General features: G+C 37.6%; 1 protein-coding gene across 4 annotated transcripts in view; it reads left to right on the forward strand.

Moving 5' to 3' along the window:
* KCNIP1 (potassium voltage-gated channel interacting protein 1) overlaps positions 1-20,621 on the forward strand; it is a gene marked incomplete at both ends in the record, with an annotated part of 373,406 nt that overhangs the window by 278,924 nt on the left and 73,861 nt on the right. Inside the window, one exon of one of the 4 annotated variants that reach the window (XM_081321638.1) lies at positions 7,111-7,234. The exons of the other annotated variants lie outside the window; for them this stretch is intronic. Within the exon in view, the coding sequence (XP_081177764.1) occupies positions 7,126-7,234 (109 nt within the window). Of the gene's footprint in view, positions 1-7,110; positions 7,235-20,621 lie in introns of those variants that run through there. 4 annotated transcript variants of the gene reach the window in all.

Genomic DNA, 20,621 nt, shown 5'->3' on the forward strand with positions numbered 1-20,621 from the left:
CAGAAAAACAAACAGGAGCCCCTGCTTCCAGTGGCGTAGCATGGGGGGTGCAGGGGGGCCGGCTGCACCGGGCGCAACATCTGGGGGGGCGCATTAGATGCATTTTACTTTAATTACATCAGTATTTTCATAACAAACAATACATGTGCTTAGAGGGTAAGGGTTTCTTTAACTAATCTAGTGGAAGAGACTGGAGTGCTAAAATCCACGGGTTAGGGGGCGCAAATTACTTGCCTTGCCCCGGGTGCTGACAACCCACGCTACGCCACTGCCTGCTTCTCTCACACAGCATATTGTAATTAGGAATATATTGTTAAGTAAGATGCTTCCTAAAAGATAAATGGTGGCAGCAAGAACTACTCAAGAAGCAGAAGGCAGGGCCAGTGTCTAAAGCAGTGATGGCAAACCTTTTAGAGACCGAGTGCCCAAATTGCAACCCAAAACCCACGTATTTATCACAAAGTGCCAGGGCCGCATCAACATTGTGGTGCCCTCAGGGGGGGGCAGGGAGGCGCCTCTGAGTGCCACCTCAGGCACGCAAAACCTGGGGCGCACAAAAATGGGCCGCTGTGCTGCAAGGCACAAAAACGGCCACTGCAGCACTGTGGGGTGCAGATACAAGACGCTGCACCATGGAAGAATTGGGCAAAGCTAGTGAGTATCACATAGGCCCCACCCCATTTGTAGCGTGTGCGTGCTCGCAGCCCTGTGCGCACATGCATGCATGTAAAATGGTTCCCCCTACCTTTTCTTCCAGTCCATTAATTGACAATGGTTGGTGACCTCTGCTCTACCACCTCTGCTTGAGTTTGCAGGTTGGCTGTTTTGGCTCCTTTGTGCTGGGCAGGGCTCCTGCTCCAGGTAGTGGTGGTGGCCATATGGACCTGCTGCTGCCGGCAGTGGCACGTGTGCCAACAGAGAGGGCTCTGAGTGCCACCTCTGGCACGCGTGCCATAGTTTCACCACCACTGGTCTAAAGGTTAGGAGACTTTTCAGAGAGGATACCTCTGCCCCAGTGGTGGGATTCAGATGCCACTTCCGGAAGTCCATTCTGGGCCTGAGCAACAAAAAATTAGCTACCGGTTCTGCTGAAATGGTGAGAACTGGCTGAATCCCCCACTGCTCTATCCTATATGTTCATTCGTTCATTCAGGTCACTGTATAGTGACAAGGTGAAATACTGAGAACATTAGAGGTCAGCCTAGAGTTGTTGTTTTTCCCCATAAGTGTGTTTGTGTGTGTGACTGTGTGTGTGTGTGTGTGTGTGTGTACATCTTTAAGTTTCAGCCATATAGATAAATTACTGCTCTAGGATAGAGCTTGGTTATTGAGGAGAAGCAATGTAGCTGAGTTCAAGCCATATCAAGAAGATCTGAGCTTGCCCAAGATCCACAATGAGATGGAGCCTAATCTATAACCTGTCACCAAAACGTGTGACTTTATATTTTATGTAACATTTTATTGTTATTATTTTCTTCTGGCCACTTTTAATTTTAATTTAACGTATTATTGATCCACGGGGTTTTTATTTTCTTCTGGCCACTTTTAATTTAATTTAATATATTATTGATCTATGTGGGTTTTTGGGGGGAATTTCTTCAAATGATTTGGGGTGGGTGGGAAATCTGAGTAAAGAAGAATGATGCAAGTGGATGATAATACAAACCAGTGGCTGTTCCTAATGCTGACATTCTAAAGATTTTTTTGTAAGCCTGATAATAGTCCCAGAATAATTCATTTGAATAAGATTTATGAAGCTTTATAAAACTTATGGCTAACTTCAGTGATGGCATGTTAGATGTGGAATACCTCAGGGCCAAATTAGTCAGCAACCTGTACACCATTTGACTTCTTTCTTTCATTAATTGACTATGCAAGGGCAGACTATTTAACAGATGTTGCCTTCTGGTTTGGCTCTCATGAATTAGAGTTGGGGATCCCTAGATCTCAAAGTAAAGATTGGAAGGAAGGCCAATAAAGCATCATTTTCACTTGTTTATATTAAATAACTCAGTACTTTTAATCTCACTTGTAGTACTCCTCTCCAAAGGAAAGTGTAATAGATTCTCTTCAAGACTTTCTTCTATTTTTTTTCTTTCATTTCCTGAATCTTGTGTATGAATTGTCATTTGGAGGATCAAAAGGACTGAGAAGATACACCAATGAAAACTAATGAAAACCATTTCTCACAAAGAATAACTTTGAATGCATTGTTCATATCCAAATCCACATTATTCATATATGTTATTCATATCCAAATCCAAACAATAACATTATATGCATGTGGTGTGTATGTGGGCACATTTCCAAAATAAAGGTAGAAGGGGTGAAAGCAATCAAAAGTTACCTAGAAACTTGCATTGGCTTTCCTCATTCCCAATCTCTAAATAAATTCTAAACAAAAGGGAACCCTATATGTACGCTAGTAATCAACTTACCACCCTATCTTTGAGAGTAATTTAACATGAAAATCTGGACGATTGCAGGAATTCTACCCATAACTGATTGCTCCTCCTTAGAGCTATCAAATCAACTTCCATTCCTGGAGTATTGTATCAGCAGGGAAGATGATTTATTACTAATGAGGAAATATCAAAATGAAATTTTAAGTTCTGTAACTCTACACTAGTTATTTATACTGGAGGAAACTTAAATAATAATAATTTTAATTCTATAATTAAGCAGAGTTATTACTCCTTTTTCTGAAATGCTACTAGGTCCTGCAAGGGAAATATAATCTGGAGATACAGATTGTTTTTGTGAGAAATAGGATGGTACTTGATAGAGATAGAGAAGGAGATACGGTCTGTTGTCTTGCAATGGTACTGGGAAGGTTTGAAATATTAAAAACATTTTCAATCAGAGACCACAGTGGGTAGAAAAATGAGTAGACAGCACTACAGGAATAAGGGCTCTGTCGTATCTCCTTAATGTTTCCCATGTCTGTTGTTAACTAGGAAGGATCTGGCTTCACAATTGCACACAGTTCCTGGGTGGGAGTATCAAGAGTAGAAAACAGAATGTAAAATCCATGACACAGCTGACAAATCTGATTCATTTCTTGCGCTCTTCCTCTGCCTGGAAGGAACCAAGCTTCTGAAAAATTGCATGCTCTCAACTGCCAGATGAACTGATACGCCAATACACTTAAAATGGCAATGCCTATTTATTTCTTGCTTGAAGATCATAAGTAACTCAAGTTGGACTCCACAATAAGCATCCTTGAAAAGCTTATTACACTCAAGCTATCTCCTTTAGGACTTCTCCCAACTGAGCAGTCCATTTGAGTTCTTGGGATTAAAGAATGTGATCTCATAGAAAATTGGAATGGCAATCTGATAAATAATGTGAGAAATTGGATGTATTACTATATCAGATGGCACTTCAGAAAACGCTTTCAGTATTTCTTCTTCTAAGGATAACACTTTCATTTTCTTTCTAGATGAATATCTCTGTGTTCTTGAACTTTAGGAAAAGAAAAAAAAATGTAATCTTTTATTAAGTATTGGTCTGAAATTCAGGTTGGGTAGACATTTTACTTTTCAAGTGATTCAGAAACATTTTAAATAAATTTAAGCTATCCAGTTATACCTAGTTAGGAATGACTTTTATGGCATCACAGAATAGATTTTGAAAACCATAGATGACCATGCTAAGAATCAGGGCTTTTTTTCTCATAGAACACTCAGAACGGAGTTCCGGCACCTTTTTTGGATGGAACCTTGTAGGGTAGGCAAGGCGGGTTGTATGACATGTGTGAGTTCCTGCACCTTTTTCTTTTACAAAAAAAGCACTGCTAAGAATAAAATAATATTGTGCATGGCTGTCCTTTCATGTCACCACACACAAAATGCATCCCTTCATTTTTAGATTTGGTCGGATTGAGCAACAATATCTGAATAGGAAATTTATACAGTGTTCAATGGAACACTATAGAAATCTTACATTGTTTCTGCCTATGCTAGTTGGAAATGTTGAGAGTTAAAATAGCCAGGAAACAGCAAAAAGGCTTAAATATACACGAGTGTCAAAGCTGGATTGACAAGATTGACCTTGAAGGGGTGTGTTGGCTGTGTAAAATAGCACACAGATGCACAGACATATATTTTCATCATTATTCTTTAATCGTATCATTTCCACTCTGCATTTGCTAATCATATGTAATTTAAGACTGCAGCAATGCTTTAAGTTGGTTTTTCCAAGATTCAATAAATATAATTTGGTTAAAGAAAGAAAGGACATACATGAAGCTATACAGTATATGATGACTCCCTGATGTATGAGTTTGTGTAACTAGAAAATCACATTTTCTTCTCCAAGTTCTATATAGTCCTTTCTGTATTATCCAAGGGACATATTTGGGGTTTTTTTAAAGAAGAAATTGAGGATAAATTTAAACCAACAAAATTTTGAAATAAATACATGTATACTAACACCAGACCTGTTGACTATATTAAAAAAAACCATAACATTTCTAGTATACGTTCAGAATTATGTGAAATGATGTGCAACTCAGAAGTTATAATCTGAAAGGCATATAATAGCATAAAGTAAGCACAACTGTAACTTAACAGAATAACAGTTGGAAGGGACTTTGGAGGTCTTCGAGTCTAACCCCCTGCTCAGGCAGGAAACCATATGCCATTTTGGCAGAGGTTTGCTCTCCAACCTTGTTTCAATTTAGTTTCTGAACATTTTGTTACCAGACTAGGTAACATCAGCAGCAGCATTTTCTTGTCTTATTTTCCTTATACCATATATCATTTCAGAAAAATGCTTTTCTTAAAAGCCTCCAATGTTAGAGCACCCACAACTTCTGGAGGCAAGTTGTTCCATTGATTAATGTTCTGTCAAGAAATTTCTCCTTTCATTAAGCAAATATGGTTCCCACAAGGAGTACATAATCAGAAAAAAAATCTGTGTAGAAAAATAAATGATGATGATGATGATGGAAAGGACATTGGAGGTCATCTAGTCCAAACCCCTGTGCAGACAGGAAACCCTATACCATTTCAGAAAAATGGCTCTCCAGTCTCTTCTTAAAAACTTCCAGTTTTGGGGGCATTCACAGCTTCTGGAGGCAGGTTGTTCCACTGATTAATTGTCCTAACTGTCAGGAAATTTCTCCTTAGTTCTACGTTGCTTCTCTCTTTGGTTAGTTTCCATCCATTGCTTCTTGTCTTGCCTTCAGGTGCTTTGGAGAATAGCTTGCCTCCCTCTTCTTTGTGGCAGCCCCTGAGATATTGGAACACTGCTATCATGTCCGCACTAGTCCTTCTCTTTATTAAACTAGACATATCCAATTCAAGCAACCATTCTTTATATGTTTTAGCTTCCAGGAATCTTTGTTGCTCTTCTCTGTACTCTTTCCAGAGTCTCAACATCTTTTTTACAATGTGGTGACCAAAACTGGATGCAGTATTCCAAGTGTGGCCTTACCAAGGCATTGTTAAATGGTATTGATACTTCACATGATCTTGAGTCTATCCCTTTGTTAATGCAGCCTAGCACTGTACTGGCCTTTTTAGCAGCTGCAGCACACTACTGGCTCATATTTAAGTGATTGTTCACTAGGACTCCAAGATCCCTCTCACAGTTGCTACTATTGAGCAAGGTTCCACCTATACTATACCTGTGCATTTGGTTTTTCTTGCCTAAATGTAGAACCTTACTTTTTTCACCCTTGAATTTCATTTTGTTTGCTAGCGCCCAGTGTTCAAGTCTGGCCAGATCCTCCTGTATCTTAAGCCTATCTTTTGGAGTGTTGGCTATTCCTGCCAGCTTGGTGTCATCTGCAAATTTGATGAGTTCCCCATCTATCCTCTCATCCAAATCATTTATGAAAATGTTGAAGAGCACTGTGCCCAGAACAGAGCCCTGGGGCACCCCACTACACACTTCCCTCCATTTAGATGCGGTTCTATTGAGGACCACACGCTGACCACCCACATGTTTATTAGTGGAATTGGAATTGGATTGCTGTGTCACATTGTCTTAACATAAATTTACATGAACAAAGACAATTATCAATTCAGCTTCCAGTTCTGTCGTCTGAAAGATAGGCTGGATGGAAGACTGGATGTAACCATCTGAAAAATAAAAGACAATGCAAGCAAAAATATCTAATAGGAACAGGGCAGAATCGGGAGCCTTTTCAGATGCTGGATACCCAGTTTTTTATATAAAAAAAATAATTTTAGCAAAGCTGAAATCCAATAAAATTATGGGGAGCTTGCTGAATATCATGTGAGGCTTCAAGGCACAAACTCTGAAATCTTGGATTTCAGCATTTTAAAATGTAAGATCTATTCTGTCCACAGTCCTAAAAAGCTTGTTAATAAGGCTTGGCTTGACTGATGAGGACCTCGTTATTAATCCAGGGCAAAATGCATATGCTTTGACCCATTTGAGACATGGTAAAATAAGTTAATAAGTTACCATCTCCCTGTTTTTGCATTCATTGACCAGTAATGGAACTGAGTAACTGGATGGCTAGTAGTGGTGTCAGCAGCAAGTGAGACTGAGGTTTTGCTTAGCTTGGTCTTGCAACTTCTTCAGTTTACCCCTGTTTGAAGCCCTCGGTTGGACCATCTGTGTATTTCTGAATGGAAGTCTTGAGACTCAGATATCTTACTTGGAACATCAAGAAGAGTACAACAGGGGAGAGGGAATTGGGGAGAGATTTCTTACCACGTCTTCCATCATACAAAGCAGCGAAAGCTAGAAGAAAAAGAGTTAAACAAATAATCCCTAGTGGAAAATAACAGCTCCACCACAGACACTGCTGTGTGACTAGCAACGTGGAGTTTTGTTCTAAATGAGTGATGCAAACTGCTCTGGAGAGGCAGAATGAGAGAATAAATCATCAGTTAAAATATAGAAATGATAAGCCTTAAGAGTGGGTATTAGGGGAGGAGGAGAGGTGAAGGAAGAGGGGAAACAAGGAAAGGGTGAGATTCACACTCCTGCACACACGGAGAGAGGCAGAGGAATGAATGAAGGAAAATGAGGCTTGCACTAACAGAGCAGCAGGAAGAAAGGCATCAAACGGCTGATTTCCCCCCCTGCTTTCAAATCCTGCCTGCCGTTTTCTTAGCATACCAGATTGGTGTGTTACTTTAAAGGATGTGGAGCAAAGGCGAATCGGAAGGGCTCCAGACTTTAGGGATTGTGGTGGTGATTTGTTCCTCTCTGAAACTTTTGCATTACCTTGGACTAATAGACTTGTCAGATGGTAAGAGACTCTACAAGTTTTATCGGCTCCTCAGAACTTGATGCAGTTGTGTATGTGTGTGCATGTGAATATGATATAATTAATATCGTCTAGTGTAATGTTATAACGTGCTGAGATTTCAGCCGTATGCCTTCTCCCTGGGAGTAAAGCACATTGAAATCCTGAGTTTAGATTCATAGTATTGTGGCATGAATTTGTTTGTTTTAAGGGGGGGGGGAATAATCAGTTTTATTTTTATATATCCTTCCAACTGAATTCTGCAGTACTGGATTTTGTTTTGTGCTTTTTGCAGGCTTCTGATATATAAGTGTCATCCTCTTTACATTACAATTTAGTTTACTACCCTGAGTTCTTGTTTAGTGGAATATGCCTCACTTGGGATGTCTGTACATCACTGAACTTTAGGACAGAGTGTTTGACTGAGAGAAGTATTAGTGATGGCTTAACTGCCTGGATCTAAGTATGTTTTCTTCCCAAGTATGTCTCAGTCAGTTCTGGAGGACATGCCTCTTGAAAAAGTACAAAAGGTGATGAGAAAGAGGATGAGGAGGATAAGGACGAGGACAAAGAACACTTTAACAAATTAGCGTTAGAAATAATACAGAAACTTTTACATTAAATAAATTTTCCCTCCCTTTTTAAAAATGTTGGATGTTAGTTTGTTGTTTGTTTAAATGGTATTTAGCAGCCATGTTCTATATTCCCAATAAACACATTCCCATGAGGCTTTAAAAACAACAGTAGGTATCTATTGACATGTTCGTGCTTAAAATTAAAGTAAATTTATCTAGAAAAATCTTTGAACTTTTGTTCCTGAATTTATAAGGTGTCAAGCAAGAATTAAATATAAAACAGAGATATAGATGATTTCTTGGTAATCAGTTACTGAGAAATGTGTTCTATCATCTATCATGTGAACGAGGACCTCTCTCTTATATAAACTATTATTCTGTCTCTATCTAGAGTTTTTAAACATTGCCTTGGACACCAAAGAAATAGCAAGGTTACCCTATATTCTTTTCTTTTTTTAAAATCTCGATATTAAGTAAATTGTTCACAAATCTTTAAGCATTAGTACTATAAACATGAATGCAGATCATTTGACCCTGATATGAAATTAAATCTAACAAGAAACCTACCAAATGGAAAGGCTAATAATAACATAGATGCCATGAAGAAAGGGACTCACCTCGGTGGACTCTGAAGGAAAACAAAACTGTGGGGGATTCCACAGCAGCTTATGTTTGGAATACCATCCTATGAGTGCAAGTCTTTTGTTCCCCCCCCCCTCTGCTTTATGGTAAATTTATGGTAAATCCATCTGTGAACTTCTATGGTGACCTGGAAGATAAATCAGTTGTCAATAACCTGTTCTGATATAAATCCAAGTACTGTAATAACTTCATAGAGGAAGCTATAATATAATAGAATGCCAAAGTATACTGATGGCATAATTGCATTTTAAAACCATTGAATTGCTGCTATTATAAAATCCTGGATTAGATAAATATTTGAAACTATTCAGGTTTGGTTTAGCCAATCCATTTTAGAGTAGCACCATTCAACTTCATTCAAATCCTGTAATGTATTTGCATGTCATATCTGAAGTAGCCAGCATACACTAATCCAACATCTCTCTGTGCTAATAGACTGCAGAATCTTGTATTGCTCTGGTTGTTAAATGCAGCTACCTCTTGGTTGTAAAAGTGTCCTCCTAGGATTTGGCAGTATGTTTTGAAACATGCTGTTAAATAGCTTCAGTGTTCTGGTTTTATTTTCTCTCCAGCCTTCCAAAATTTCTAGCTGGAGTCCAAAGCCATGCCAAAGAGCAAGTACATGAAAAGAATCTCCTAGAATGAATGAATTATATTTGCAACGTTGACACAGAATTAAGCAGATGAAAATTCTAGACTGGCCTTTCTCTTTTTAGTTTCCTTCAAATGTGCTGGAATGCAAGAATTATAATTCCAAAACTTTTGAAGGTAGAGATGTATAGAACGTTTTGTAGAGAATTGGAACAGCGGGCATGATTATCTGTTTGTCTCCAATCCAATGTTTGGGTGAAAGTAAACTGGTCAAAATTATCAGTAAGATTACAGCAGGCAAATTTATATTGGAGCAAACATAAGGAAGAATATACATGATTTATGCAAAGGAAGACATTGTTTTATTAATGTTCTACAATGTCCTTTTTTAAAAAAAATATGGCATTTTTAGCCTTATCTTATCCTGGAAGACTCTAGGCAGCAAATTATTGACTAAGCAGACCTGGGGGAAAAATTAAATACAATGAATAGTTCAGTTTATGATGATTATTCTTAATATTAATTTGGTTAAAAAACATTGTAGGCTATCATCACCCTTAAGAGGTTTTCCTGTAGAGTTCTAGGTGCCCTGGAACAAGAGCTTGGGAGAGCTCTTCACACATTTGGCTGAAAGATATATGATCATAGATTTCCCCACCAAGATAACATGTGTCCATGTTTTCCCTCTCCTTAATTTTCTTTACTTTTTTGAAGAAAGCAAAATTTTCAGCTGATATTCTAAGCAATGGCTTTCAGTCATAACTCTAATTGGCAGAGTCACCTGATCCTTTTAAGACTGCCTACAACACCCAGCAGGGAGGGGAAAAAAGTGACCGTGCAAGTTCTGCCTCATCATGTTCTCATGATCTTCCTTGAGTCCAGACTGAAGTTCTAAAAAGGAACTCTGGCCTCTGCAAAATTAGGAATTCAGGATCAAAGAGGCTTTACAGATATTCGCTTTGTAAATGAGGAGGATGAAAACAGGGCGACAAAATGGCAAAGTTAATTCACAGGCTGTGGAGAATAATTTCCACAATTCCTGAAGAAGTCTCTCATCCCTAATTATTTTCCTATAGGTAGAACTCTTATTTTTACTCTGTAAATTCACTGGTACCTATTAAATAACCAAGTTTTTTTTTTTAAAAAAAATGTATGTTTAGGCATCATTCATCTGTTGATATATGTATTGTAGGGTGTAGAAATTATTATTTTATTTTGAGGTGGGCCTCATTTTTTTCTTGTGTAAGAACTCAGCCATGTGAACTTTGTACTAAAGTACATGCAACCCTTTTTTTGAAAAGCAAAGAATATATATGAATTTAAAATACTAACAGACTGCTAAGTGAGTCACAATCACGATTCGGGGGAAGTACTATTCGTTTTATGTAGTCCTGCCTGGTATCTTGTGAACTCTTGTGTTAGTAGAATATTAGCACAGCTAGTATCACTGTATCAGTGATCCTTTTCCAGCATAGCAGCTGTGAGCATGGTTGAGTATTGCTGCCAGTCATCTTTGAAGATATTCTGTGCTTCCTCATCTTGATAATCCCATTTTATTCTGACCTTCCTATCTTATTTCCTTGGAGGATTGTTTGGGAAAAACTTAATCTTACAGGACTGAAAGGTTCAGTGACAAGGGATACAGGTTGGATTCACAAATGATCCAGTGCAATACTGGGTCAAAACTGATCTTACAGTATTTCATCACAATATGACTACATTTGTTAATTCACAGACCTTGTTGGATCCTTAACCAATCTAATTAATCATGTTGTGCAAATTGAATGGGTTAGCTCACAGAAATTTTAAATTGTAATTTAAAAAAGAAAAGAAAAAACAGAACAAGCTCTATGTAGTGGTAAAACATGCATGGACGCACACATAGATACACAAGTTCTAAACTGACTCATTAAAATTGCTGTACTTTATCAAAGAATTATCTCCAAATTCTGTTTTTTTTTTCTTATACAAATGCAATATATAGATACTTGAAATAAATTAATAATGTAGACTGAAAAGCTACATCTTGTTTGATACTATAGCTGTCCTCATTGCCTCACAGGAATATGATAGATGTGCCAGAGTTTTATCATATATTCAAGAATTACAAGCTAGGAAAATTTACATTCCATACTAGATAACTGCAAACTGTGGTGAAAATCACTAGTTTAAAATGAAGTTCCAAATTCTCTAATTTGCCTTATCATGAATATGAAAACAGAGAGGGGGGAAATCAATAATAAGAGCACTGAAGGTGGTTTCCCCTTGTTGTTTAAATCATTTCCTGTTAAATCAGTTGAATCACCCGTGTTTTGATGATCATGATAATATAACAGACTAGGCTGCAGCCATGAATGCACTCATCTGGGAATATGCCTCAATGAATTTTATGAGACTTATTTCTGACAAGATGCAGATATGTGGCCTTTTTAAAAAAAATCTAATGGATCATTGCCTGGTGTTTCTAAAATGATTAGACAAAAATACTTTATCCAACTACGTTCCTAAGATTTACATAATAGTATGTATTGCTAAGTACATCTGAATATTTATGTAGCGAGGACATATGGAATATTTCATCTCTAAATTGTTCCACCTCAAAATGGCCAATCTGAACATTCTAGCTTCAAAACAAAACCTAACCTTTTGAGTGGCACTGCTTTGCATGTTGTCATTCCTAAAACTGTCACTAGAGGCTTAAAACTCTTCCATGCAAATAATTGCTTTCTTATATTCTTAAGAATAAAGACATTGTACACGACAGCAAATGTCCCTATTAAGCCCAACCATCAAGAGGCACCTAGTAACATTATTTCTGACTAACATTAAAAGTGCTGTGAGCCACAGTTCATGAAAGCTTTTAATATAAGGTTTTCCCAGACTTACCTAAGATTTTTGGCTACCCTAGATTAATATGGCTCTCCTTCTACAATGTCTTTAGGAAGAAGAAGGAAGATTTTGCTATGACATAACTAATATTCACTGATGTATTGAGAGAATTTTAGCAGGCAAAGCAGCAAGAAAGTTTTCATTAACTTACCTCTGCTGGATCAGTTTAATGAGTTTGGTTCTTATTCTCTTCCCTTGCCAGAGCCACTGTCAAACAACTGGGTAATTTTTTATTTCTCTTAAATATTATATATACACCCTTGAGAGGTGTTAATATTGATAAAATGGCACAATAAGACATAGAGTCTTCACTGAGAAACTTTGTTTACTTTTCTGGAAGGTACATGCTTCAGAGAGTTAGCTTTTGATGTGGCAGATTCTTAGATCTCCCATTATGGTATGTTGTTTATATTAAAAGTCTGTTCTCCAGAAGAAAAAAAGTATAATAGAGGTCCTGAGAGATTTCTCAGGTGTCGAAGATAATATATGTGACTTGTAAAGATACGAGGTTTCTAACCCAATGCCAATGTCTGATTTGGGTCAGAACATATTTTGTATTTTGTATTTAGGCCAGAACCTTAGTCCATATACGGTAACTCAATACTGACTACTCAGATAGCAATCATTTCCATGGATATAATGGCACTGAACCTGGGGCCTTCTGAATGCAATTATTGATCTGCAAGTTTTGCTGATCTAAATTAATTTGTGTCAGTTGACTCATTTAAAGAATCATTTGCTGAGGAGGCTGCAATTTTTGATGTGTATAGTTTTTTATAAGATGAACCGTCCTCTGTTTCATGTACCCAAATTGTTTTCAGTGCAAGTCTATTTGTTTTGTATTGAAATATACAAAAATAATAATTTGAATTTTGAATTTTATTGAATTTATATACCGCCCTTTCCCGAAGGACTCAGGGCGGTTTACAGGGTATATAAAACATCAATACAAAAATTAAGAGCAATTTAAAAAGATTAAACTAAGTCCCTGAAAAAATATAAAACCCCAGTTAAAACCCCCAATTAAAACTCATGTAACTGAGTATCTTTGAACATCTCCTGAGTCCCTTCTCCAGCAACTTAGGTTTTTTCAGTACTTTCCTTTTGGAGTCCTTCCTATAATATAACCTCAGTTGTCTTGCACAGAGGAAACCAAGGCAAGTCAGTTGCTGAACTGAATGTTTGGCATATGTGTCTAATATTACTGGGTTGCCTCTGAACAAAACTAGATCTTCGTACAGAATATTTATAGGAATGAACTTGAATGAATGGATGTTAAATGAATCCAGGCTTGTAAAATTACTTGTATGTGTTCTAATTTAGTTCACATCCAAAATCATATATTGTTGCTTAGGATTTCATTTTACTGACAATCTGAGTACGGTTAGAATCATGAGAAATGGGGGTAATAGCATCAGGTAGAATTTTTTATTATTATTTCTGTCCATTAAAGAAATATTTCTTTAACGACAGAGAAAGTGTAAAGCAGAACTAGGTGAATTTAGTTGAAACGGTTATTGATTCTTTAAATAAAATTCTTCCACAAAATATTGTTTGTTCAAGCAATGTTGTTTAGCATCTTTTACTTTTTAATGCTTTTTAAGTTTTTAACGCTTACATTGTTTTATATTCTGCTTTTATGATGTTGTAAAGCACCCAGAGGTGCTTGCCAGTGAGATGGGCAGCATATACATAATCAAAATAGAGCTGGAAGGGACCTTGGAGGTCTTCTAGTCCAGCCCCCTGCTCAAGCAGGAGTCTCTATATCATTTCAGACAAGTGGCTGTCCAGTCTCTTCTTAAAAAACTCGAGTGATGAAGCACCCACAATGTTTGAACATTTAATAAATAATCATACATCAATAAAAATAAATCTTATTCCACTGCTGTTTTTACATCCTTTAAGAAAAGTTCATTTTCAGTCATCTTTTATCAATTAAGCTTTTACTGAATTGCTAGCATTTTCTTACCATGCTCAACACATTTCTTGAAATGAACCGAAAGATAATGGTGCATGACAGAGAGCTATGTTTCTGAGCAATCGAGATGGATTTCATCTTGTCATTTGTCCCAATGGGCAGCTGACTAGAAAGTGTTGTGAGCTTTTTATAGGAAAAAAATTATAATGTGCAATTAGTTCCAGGGATAAATTGATATGCTTCTGTCAACACACGGGCACTCGCTGCTTGCCAATCCGCTTTATATTTACATTTTACATGCTTTATTTTCCCTGGTGCACTATTAATTACTATCTGCCTTTTTGATGGCATGTACAGACTCTTCTTCCTATATTAGCCACAGAGGATATTGTTGCAGTTCAACTGCAGAATATCAAGCCATCCGTCAGATGCAATTCCATTATCCTTAAGATTTTTAAATATTCTTAACTAATTTAAAAATCACATGTTAGTATTCACTGGCTCAGGCTTTATGCACATCTTTGTATATAATACAGAGTTTGCTTATTTCAGAAATATTGTGCTTTTATATGAGGTTATGAAAAGGCTAGCTGCTGATCTTGGAGACATTAGCATGATTTGCAAACAAATATATCAAATATATCAAAGGTGGTAGCTTTTAAGGGGATCAGTTCAACTGCCTTTTGAGACAAACCTGTAAGTGCAGATACAATATAAGAAATTTAATTTTGCAATTATCTTCTGCTTGGTTACTATTCCATAACTTTATGAACCAGGCAAACTGTTGCACTCTTTTCCAGTCTCCTATTTAACTAACTGCATTACTGTAACACAACTGTTGCATGGATATTATATATGGGCATTATAATTTTGAGCAATCACACCATGACCAGCATTTCCCAACTTGGTGTCTTCCAAATATGTTGGATTCCAGTATCCATAATCTCAGCAAACCAGCATACTTTCCAATAAAGCATTGATCTTTCACTAATTTCATTTTTTTTAGGAAAGCTTATAGGAAGTAAGTGAAGTTCAAAGGAAGTTGAGGCTAAAGCCTGGAACTTTATTTTGCTGCATTGTTCTAAACACAAAAAGTTGACTCAAGTGGGGAATCTGATGTGCACGAAAGGGGGTGTTCATAGCCATCAGCTTGCCCTTCCCAGAATAGAGTCCTAAACCTTAGCAGTACTTCTAAGTTTTACAAAAGGTTCTGTTGTAGCACATCATCAAACATCATTTAAAGAAGAGAACTGGAAGTCATTTCTCCTAGATCTACACAGGAACCTGACAAAGCATGAAAAAGCAACTTTCCTAATCCAAATGAAACCTATAACTTCAGTAGGGCAAATCCCCAAGAGTTTCATAAATCACCTGCTTTTCTGCTTGTCTACCACCTAACAGATTGTAACATTTATCAGTTGGGCTCTATCTGTTGAAAAATTATTCAGTCCTTGTGCTGACAGATTTTTTTTAATCTTATGCTAGTGTCCATGAATTGTTATTCCTCATTTATAGAAAGGAGGGGGGGAAGGAAGGAGGGAGGGAGAGAGGGGGGGTACACACAGAAAGGCATCATGATAGTATTAGGTAGAAATCTCCATTATAAATTATATTTTTATAGATTTCATTATATTTTCACTAGATATTTAATGTAGTTTCAATGGCAATTAGCTGATGTAATTTAACTGGTTTTACATTCAATTTTTTTTAAAAAAAGCCCTGAATTTGGTAGCAAGAGTAGATTTATTCCAAATGTAACTCCAAAACTGTTTTCATGCTCTTTCTTCTGTCTGCACAACACTGGGATTCTATAACTCTCTTAAGATCGAATTCCCATTATAATAAAGAGTGGGGCTAAACTGTTTGTTGGATAACTTGGGCCTCTTGAAAATATGACAAGAGTCTTTGTCAGCATTCCCCCTGGGTTCTGCCTCATTACATTTTCCTCTTGCTGAAGAAAATGTAAATCAGCACTCTTATTAGGAGAAAGTTCAACTGGAGGCAGCATAGCCTTTGACAGAAACATTTTAGAGTTCTTCTGAGGCCCGTATCCTAGCTGGAGGTTGATTGGGCAAAAAAGGCTATACGGTATTCACCACAGATGAGACAAGATGCAAGTAGTCAGCCATATTCTCTCTTTTTTTTTCTTTTTTTCTTTGGTTTTTTTCCCCACAAAATCTTATTGAGGTTGACTCAAAGACTGAGCTGCCAGTAACAGAAATCTCAGTTTCAGTTTCATAGCCCATAAGAAGAGAGAGTCGTTGCCTGAAACTCCACCAAAGAAAAACAAAGGGTAGAAATTCTTCCTAAACAATCTGGATTCCGTGTGAATCCTATGCAGTTTCTGCTCCTGGTATAGGTGATTTCATTTTATTAGAAAGGTTTTTTTGTAAATCACATGGAGAACCTCTTGCCTCCATAAAATGGAGTATCCTAAAACAATCCTAAACAATCTCTCCCCCTGTCCCTCTCCCTCTCTCTCTCTCTCTCTTTCTCTCTCTGTTCACTGCATTCTCACCTACCCACTATATAGATTTCATAGACTCCCATTAATTTTATTATCAATAAATAGCTAGAGAACTCTGATTTGACTCTACAGTATTAGGCTTCCAAACTCTACAAACTAACCATACAGACGTGGTAAGCTGGAGTCTCATGCTGTTTTAACTTTTCAAGTTGGCTTTATTTTACATCTCAATAGACATGCTATTGATTTCCTCCACTCATATGTGAAGGCCTTATTCTTGATCTCTTAATCCCTAAGTGATTAGTACATTCTTGCCATTACACTCAAGGTATTAATGGTTTAAATTACTTATTGCATAGCTACCCAGTGCAACTATTAAACTTTTCTGCTCGCATTGTACTTTAAAATTCTACATGGAGTATGTGCAGACCCAAGTACTCTTTGTAAGTTGATTGTTATTGTTTACATTTTAACCATCTAATTGAAGATCTATTCTAATGCCAAGGGATATATTGTTTTTGCCTCCATAAGATACAGTTCAAGTGACACATAACAAAGATCCCTTGCCATTACACTCAAGATATTAATGGTTTAAATTACTTATTGCATTGCTACCCAGTGCAACTACTAAACTTTTCTGCCCACAGAAAAAGTATATAATAGTATAAAACACAGGTCTGCAACCCGCGGCTCCGGAGCCGCATGCGGCTCTTTCAGCCGCCTCCTGTGGCTCCCAGTCCTCTGCCATGTGCAGTCCAAAAAAAAAAGTGGGACTAAAAAAGTTCAACCAATCAATTCAAATATGCAGGGTAGGTGCATATCTCGCCTTGGCTCCACTCTTCAGTCAAATCCTGTTCTGCGCATGTGCGTATGTATGCGCATGTGCACACATTTTTTGCGAGGGAACCGGTTCCGAGTGGCTCTTTCACTGTTTCAGGTTGCTGACCCCTGGTATAAAGCAATCATAATCCCAACAAATGAAGACTGATTTAGGTTCCTTTCAGAAATGGAAGTATGATTTAGAGAAATGTTATGTGCAGGTAGACAGGCAGAAGAGGACAACTCTGGAGAATAAGGCTTTATATAAGGAGACACTGGCTAAGGAGAACCTCCAATCCCATTTTGAAAGGATCGTCAATCTTATTGTTTAGGGAATGACTAATACTGCTTGTCTATTTCTGTGGTGTCCATTTCTATAGTCCACTGCTATTGGATTTTGTACATTATATGTCTTTGAAAGATACCCTCCTGGTAATAGGGACATTAACAACTGTTTATTCTGAATCTTTTTTAGCAGGTCTTCTGGCTTTTTTGTTTTTGTAACAGGAATTGAGCAGGAACCTTCCTCGGGCAAAGCCAATACTCTATAGGCTTTCCCCAGAACAGGCAGAGTAGTGGAAAACTGAAAGGCTCAAAGCTGAAACTGCAGCAAAAACATAGAAACAACTTATGTCAAAGGTCTTCTACTAAAGCTTTATTTTCTGTAGGAAGTCTGTTTTTCCTTCCTTGTTTAGTACTCAGTACTTGCCTAAAGTATTTTAATCATCACCTTTTCTTTTAATATAAGTACAAGTTTGTTCAGATGGCTCATGGTTTGACTATAATTTGAATAGTAGCTTGGATATGTAGAAAATTGATAAGTATACTCGACTTACAACGGTTCACTTAGTAACCATTCAAAGTTACAACGGCACTGAAAAAAGTGACTTATGACCGTTTTTCACAGTCACTTTGTAGCCATGATCATGTAATCAAAATTCAGGTGCTTGGCAACTGGTTCGTACTTATGACCATTATGTGTTCCAAGGTCATATGTGTTCCAAGGTGCTGGTGATGACCTATAAAGCTCTAAATGGCTTGGGTCCGGGATATCTGAGGGAGCACGTGCTGCCGGCATTAAGCTCCCTTCGTCCTGTGCGCTCCCACAGGGAGGGTCTTCTCAGGGTACCACCGGTAAAAAGATTGCCGGCGGACAATACCCAGGGGGAGGGCCTTCTCTGTGGGTGTGCCTGCCCTTTGGAACCAGCTGCCTGTAGAGCTTAGGACTGCCCCTGACCTTCGCTCATTCCACCGGGACCTGAAGACCTGGCTCTTTGAGCTTTCTGGCCTGGACTGAGAGTATTAATTGGGGTTTTAATTGGATTCTAATTGGGATTTTTATTTATTCAAGGTTAATGTAATCATTTTAATTGTTTTTAATTTTTGTAATTGTTGTATTGTTTTTTTAAAAAACTTTGTGAACCGCCCTGAGTCCTACGGGAGAAGGGTAGTATATAAGTTTAATAAATAAATAAATAAATATGGTCACCTTTTGCAACCTTTTGACAAATAAGGTCAATGGGGAAGCTGGATTCACTTAACAACCGGGTTACTAACTTACCAACTGCAGTGATTCACTTAACAGCTGTGGCAAGAAAAGTTGTAAAATGGGGTAAAACTGACTTAACAAATGTCTCACTTAACAATAGAAAATTTTGGCTCAATTATAAGTCGAGGGATACCTGTACTTAGTTTTCTTCATTGTTTTGGGAAGGGTTTTTTGTTTTTTTTAGAAAATAAAGGCTTTTATGACCTTAGGTACCATGAGAATAGATAAGCACATGAATGTTCAAAAATCTTTTCAATGTTCACCTTAAGCATGTACGTCAGCCTCATGCAGTTAGCTGAAGAATGCTTTCATATTAGTTCCAGGAATCTCAGGGATTTCTTCACATCCAACATGAACTGAACAATTTGTAGACTTGTTTTCCTCCTTAATTTGTAAGATGTTGGAGTTGGATCTGGGAGATTCATCCTCCGTTGTGAAACTGTGCAAGAGGACTTTGAGTCAATTATTTATCTCTTGTCCTAGCCTACCCTGAAGGATTAATACTATTTGAAAAATTGGAAGAGGCAGGAATCCAAGATGAATGGCAAAATATATATCCAATAAGACTAAAATATATCCAGTCACTCTGCTAAACTAATACTATTTATAAAAAGTATGTTATCTACATTCAAAGTACTTGAATCAGCACACCAATTCTGCATGCATTTAGGGATGCTTGAATCATCTAATCAATAGAAATTCCAAGATACCTGACCATACCTTTCAGACAGATATGCAGGTTGAATCTTAATTATTCTCTGAATGTTCTGACATAGTCTTTTGGGAGGAAAAATGTCAAGCACAGGAAATTTAGGCAGGAAAAAAAATCAAAGGTACAAGTACAGATTGGGTGAGACCTAGCTTAAAAACAGTAACTGTGAGAGGGACCTTGGAGTCCTAGTGGAGGATCACTTGAGTAGGAGCCAGAAGTGTGCAGCAGCAGCCAAAAAAGCTAATACAATCCTGGGTTGTATAAACAGAGGCATAGAATCAAGATCACGTGAGGTATTTATACCGCTTTATAAACCCCTAGTGAGATTACACCTGGAATACTGCAACCAGTTTTGGTCACTATGCTACAAAAAAGATGTTGAGACTTTGGAAAAAAATCAGAGAAGAGCAGCTAACATGATTAAAGGCCTGGAGACTAAAACATACAAAGAATGGCTGCAGGACTTGGGTTTGGCTAGAATAAAGAAAAGAAATAGGAGTGACATGAGAGCAGTATTACAGTATTTAAGGGGCTGCCACCAAGAAGAGGAAGTCACATTCACCAAAGCACAGAGGGCAGGACAAGAAACAATGGTTGGAAACTGATCAAAGAGAGAAGCAATCTGGAATTAAGGAGAAACTTCCTGACAGTGAGGACAATTAACCAGTGGAACAGCTTCCTTCCAGAAATTGTGGGCACTCCATCACTGGAGATTTTTAAGGAGAGACTAGATAGTCACTTGTCTGAGATGGTATAGGTCTTCCTGCTTGAGCAAGGGGCGAGGCTAAAAGACCTCCAAGGTCCCTTCCAGCTCTATTCTTATCGTAAATTAAATCAGGAGTCCAGGCAATTCAAATGAATATAGGTTTATTGTATGGTAATGCTCTCTACAAGAATCTGAACCACTAACAGTCAAAGCAAATTGGTGGTAGATAAGAATCACAGAATTCAAGGTGGGCTGGACCTGTATCTCTTGTGGTCACAAAGGGACTTGAGACTCATGTACTTGACCCCCCTGCCTGGTCATCTCCTACAAAACACACCTAAAATTAACTGAAAGGGGCTGTGTATGTGCATATTCCCAGATTAATGAGAAATCAAAAGAAAAGGATATTTGAGTATAAACATTAAGCAAATGTGAGATGGGTAATGGGACACCCTAATCACCCATCCAAATTCAGAGCAAGAAAGGAAAATTACATGCCTGAATGACTCTGATATTATAACA

This window comes from Vipera berus (genome assembly GCF_964194415.1).
Source record: "Vipera berus genome assembly, chromosome: 2".
Classification (NCBI taxonomy): domain Eukaryota; kingdom Metazoa; phylum Chordata; class Lepidosauria; order Squamata; family Viperidae; genus Vipera; species Vipera berus.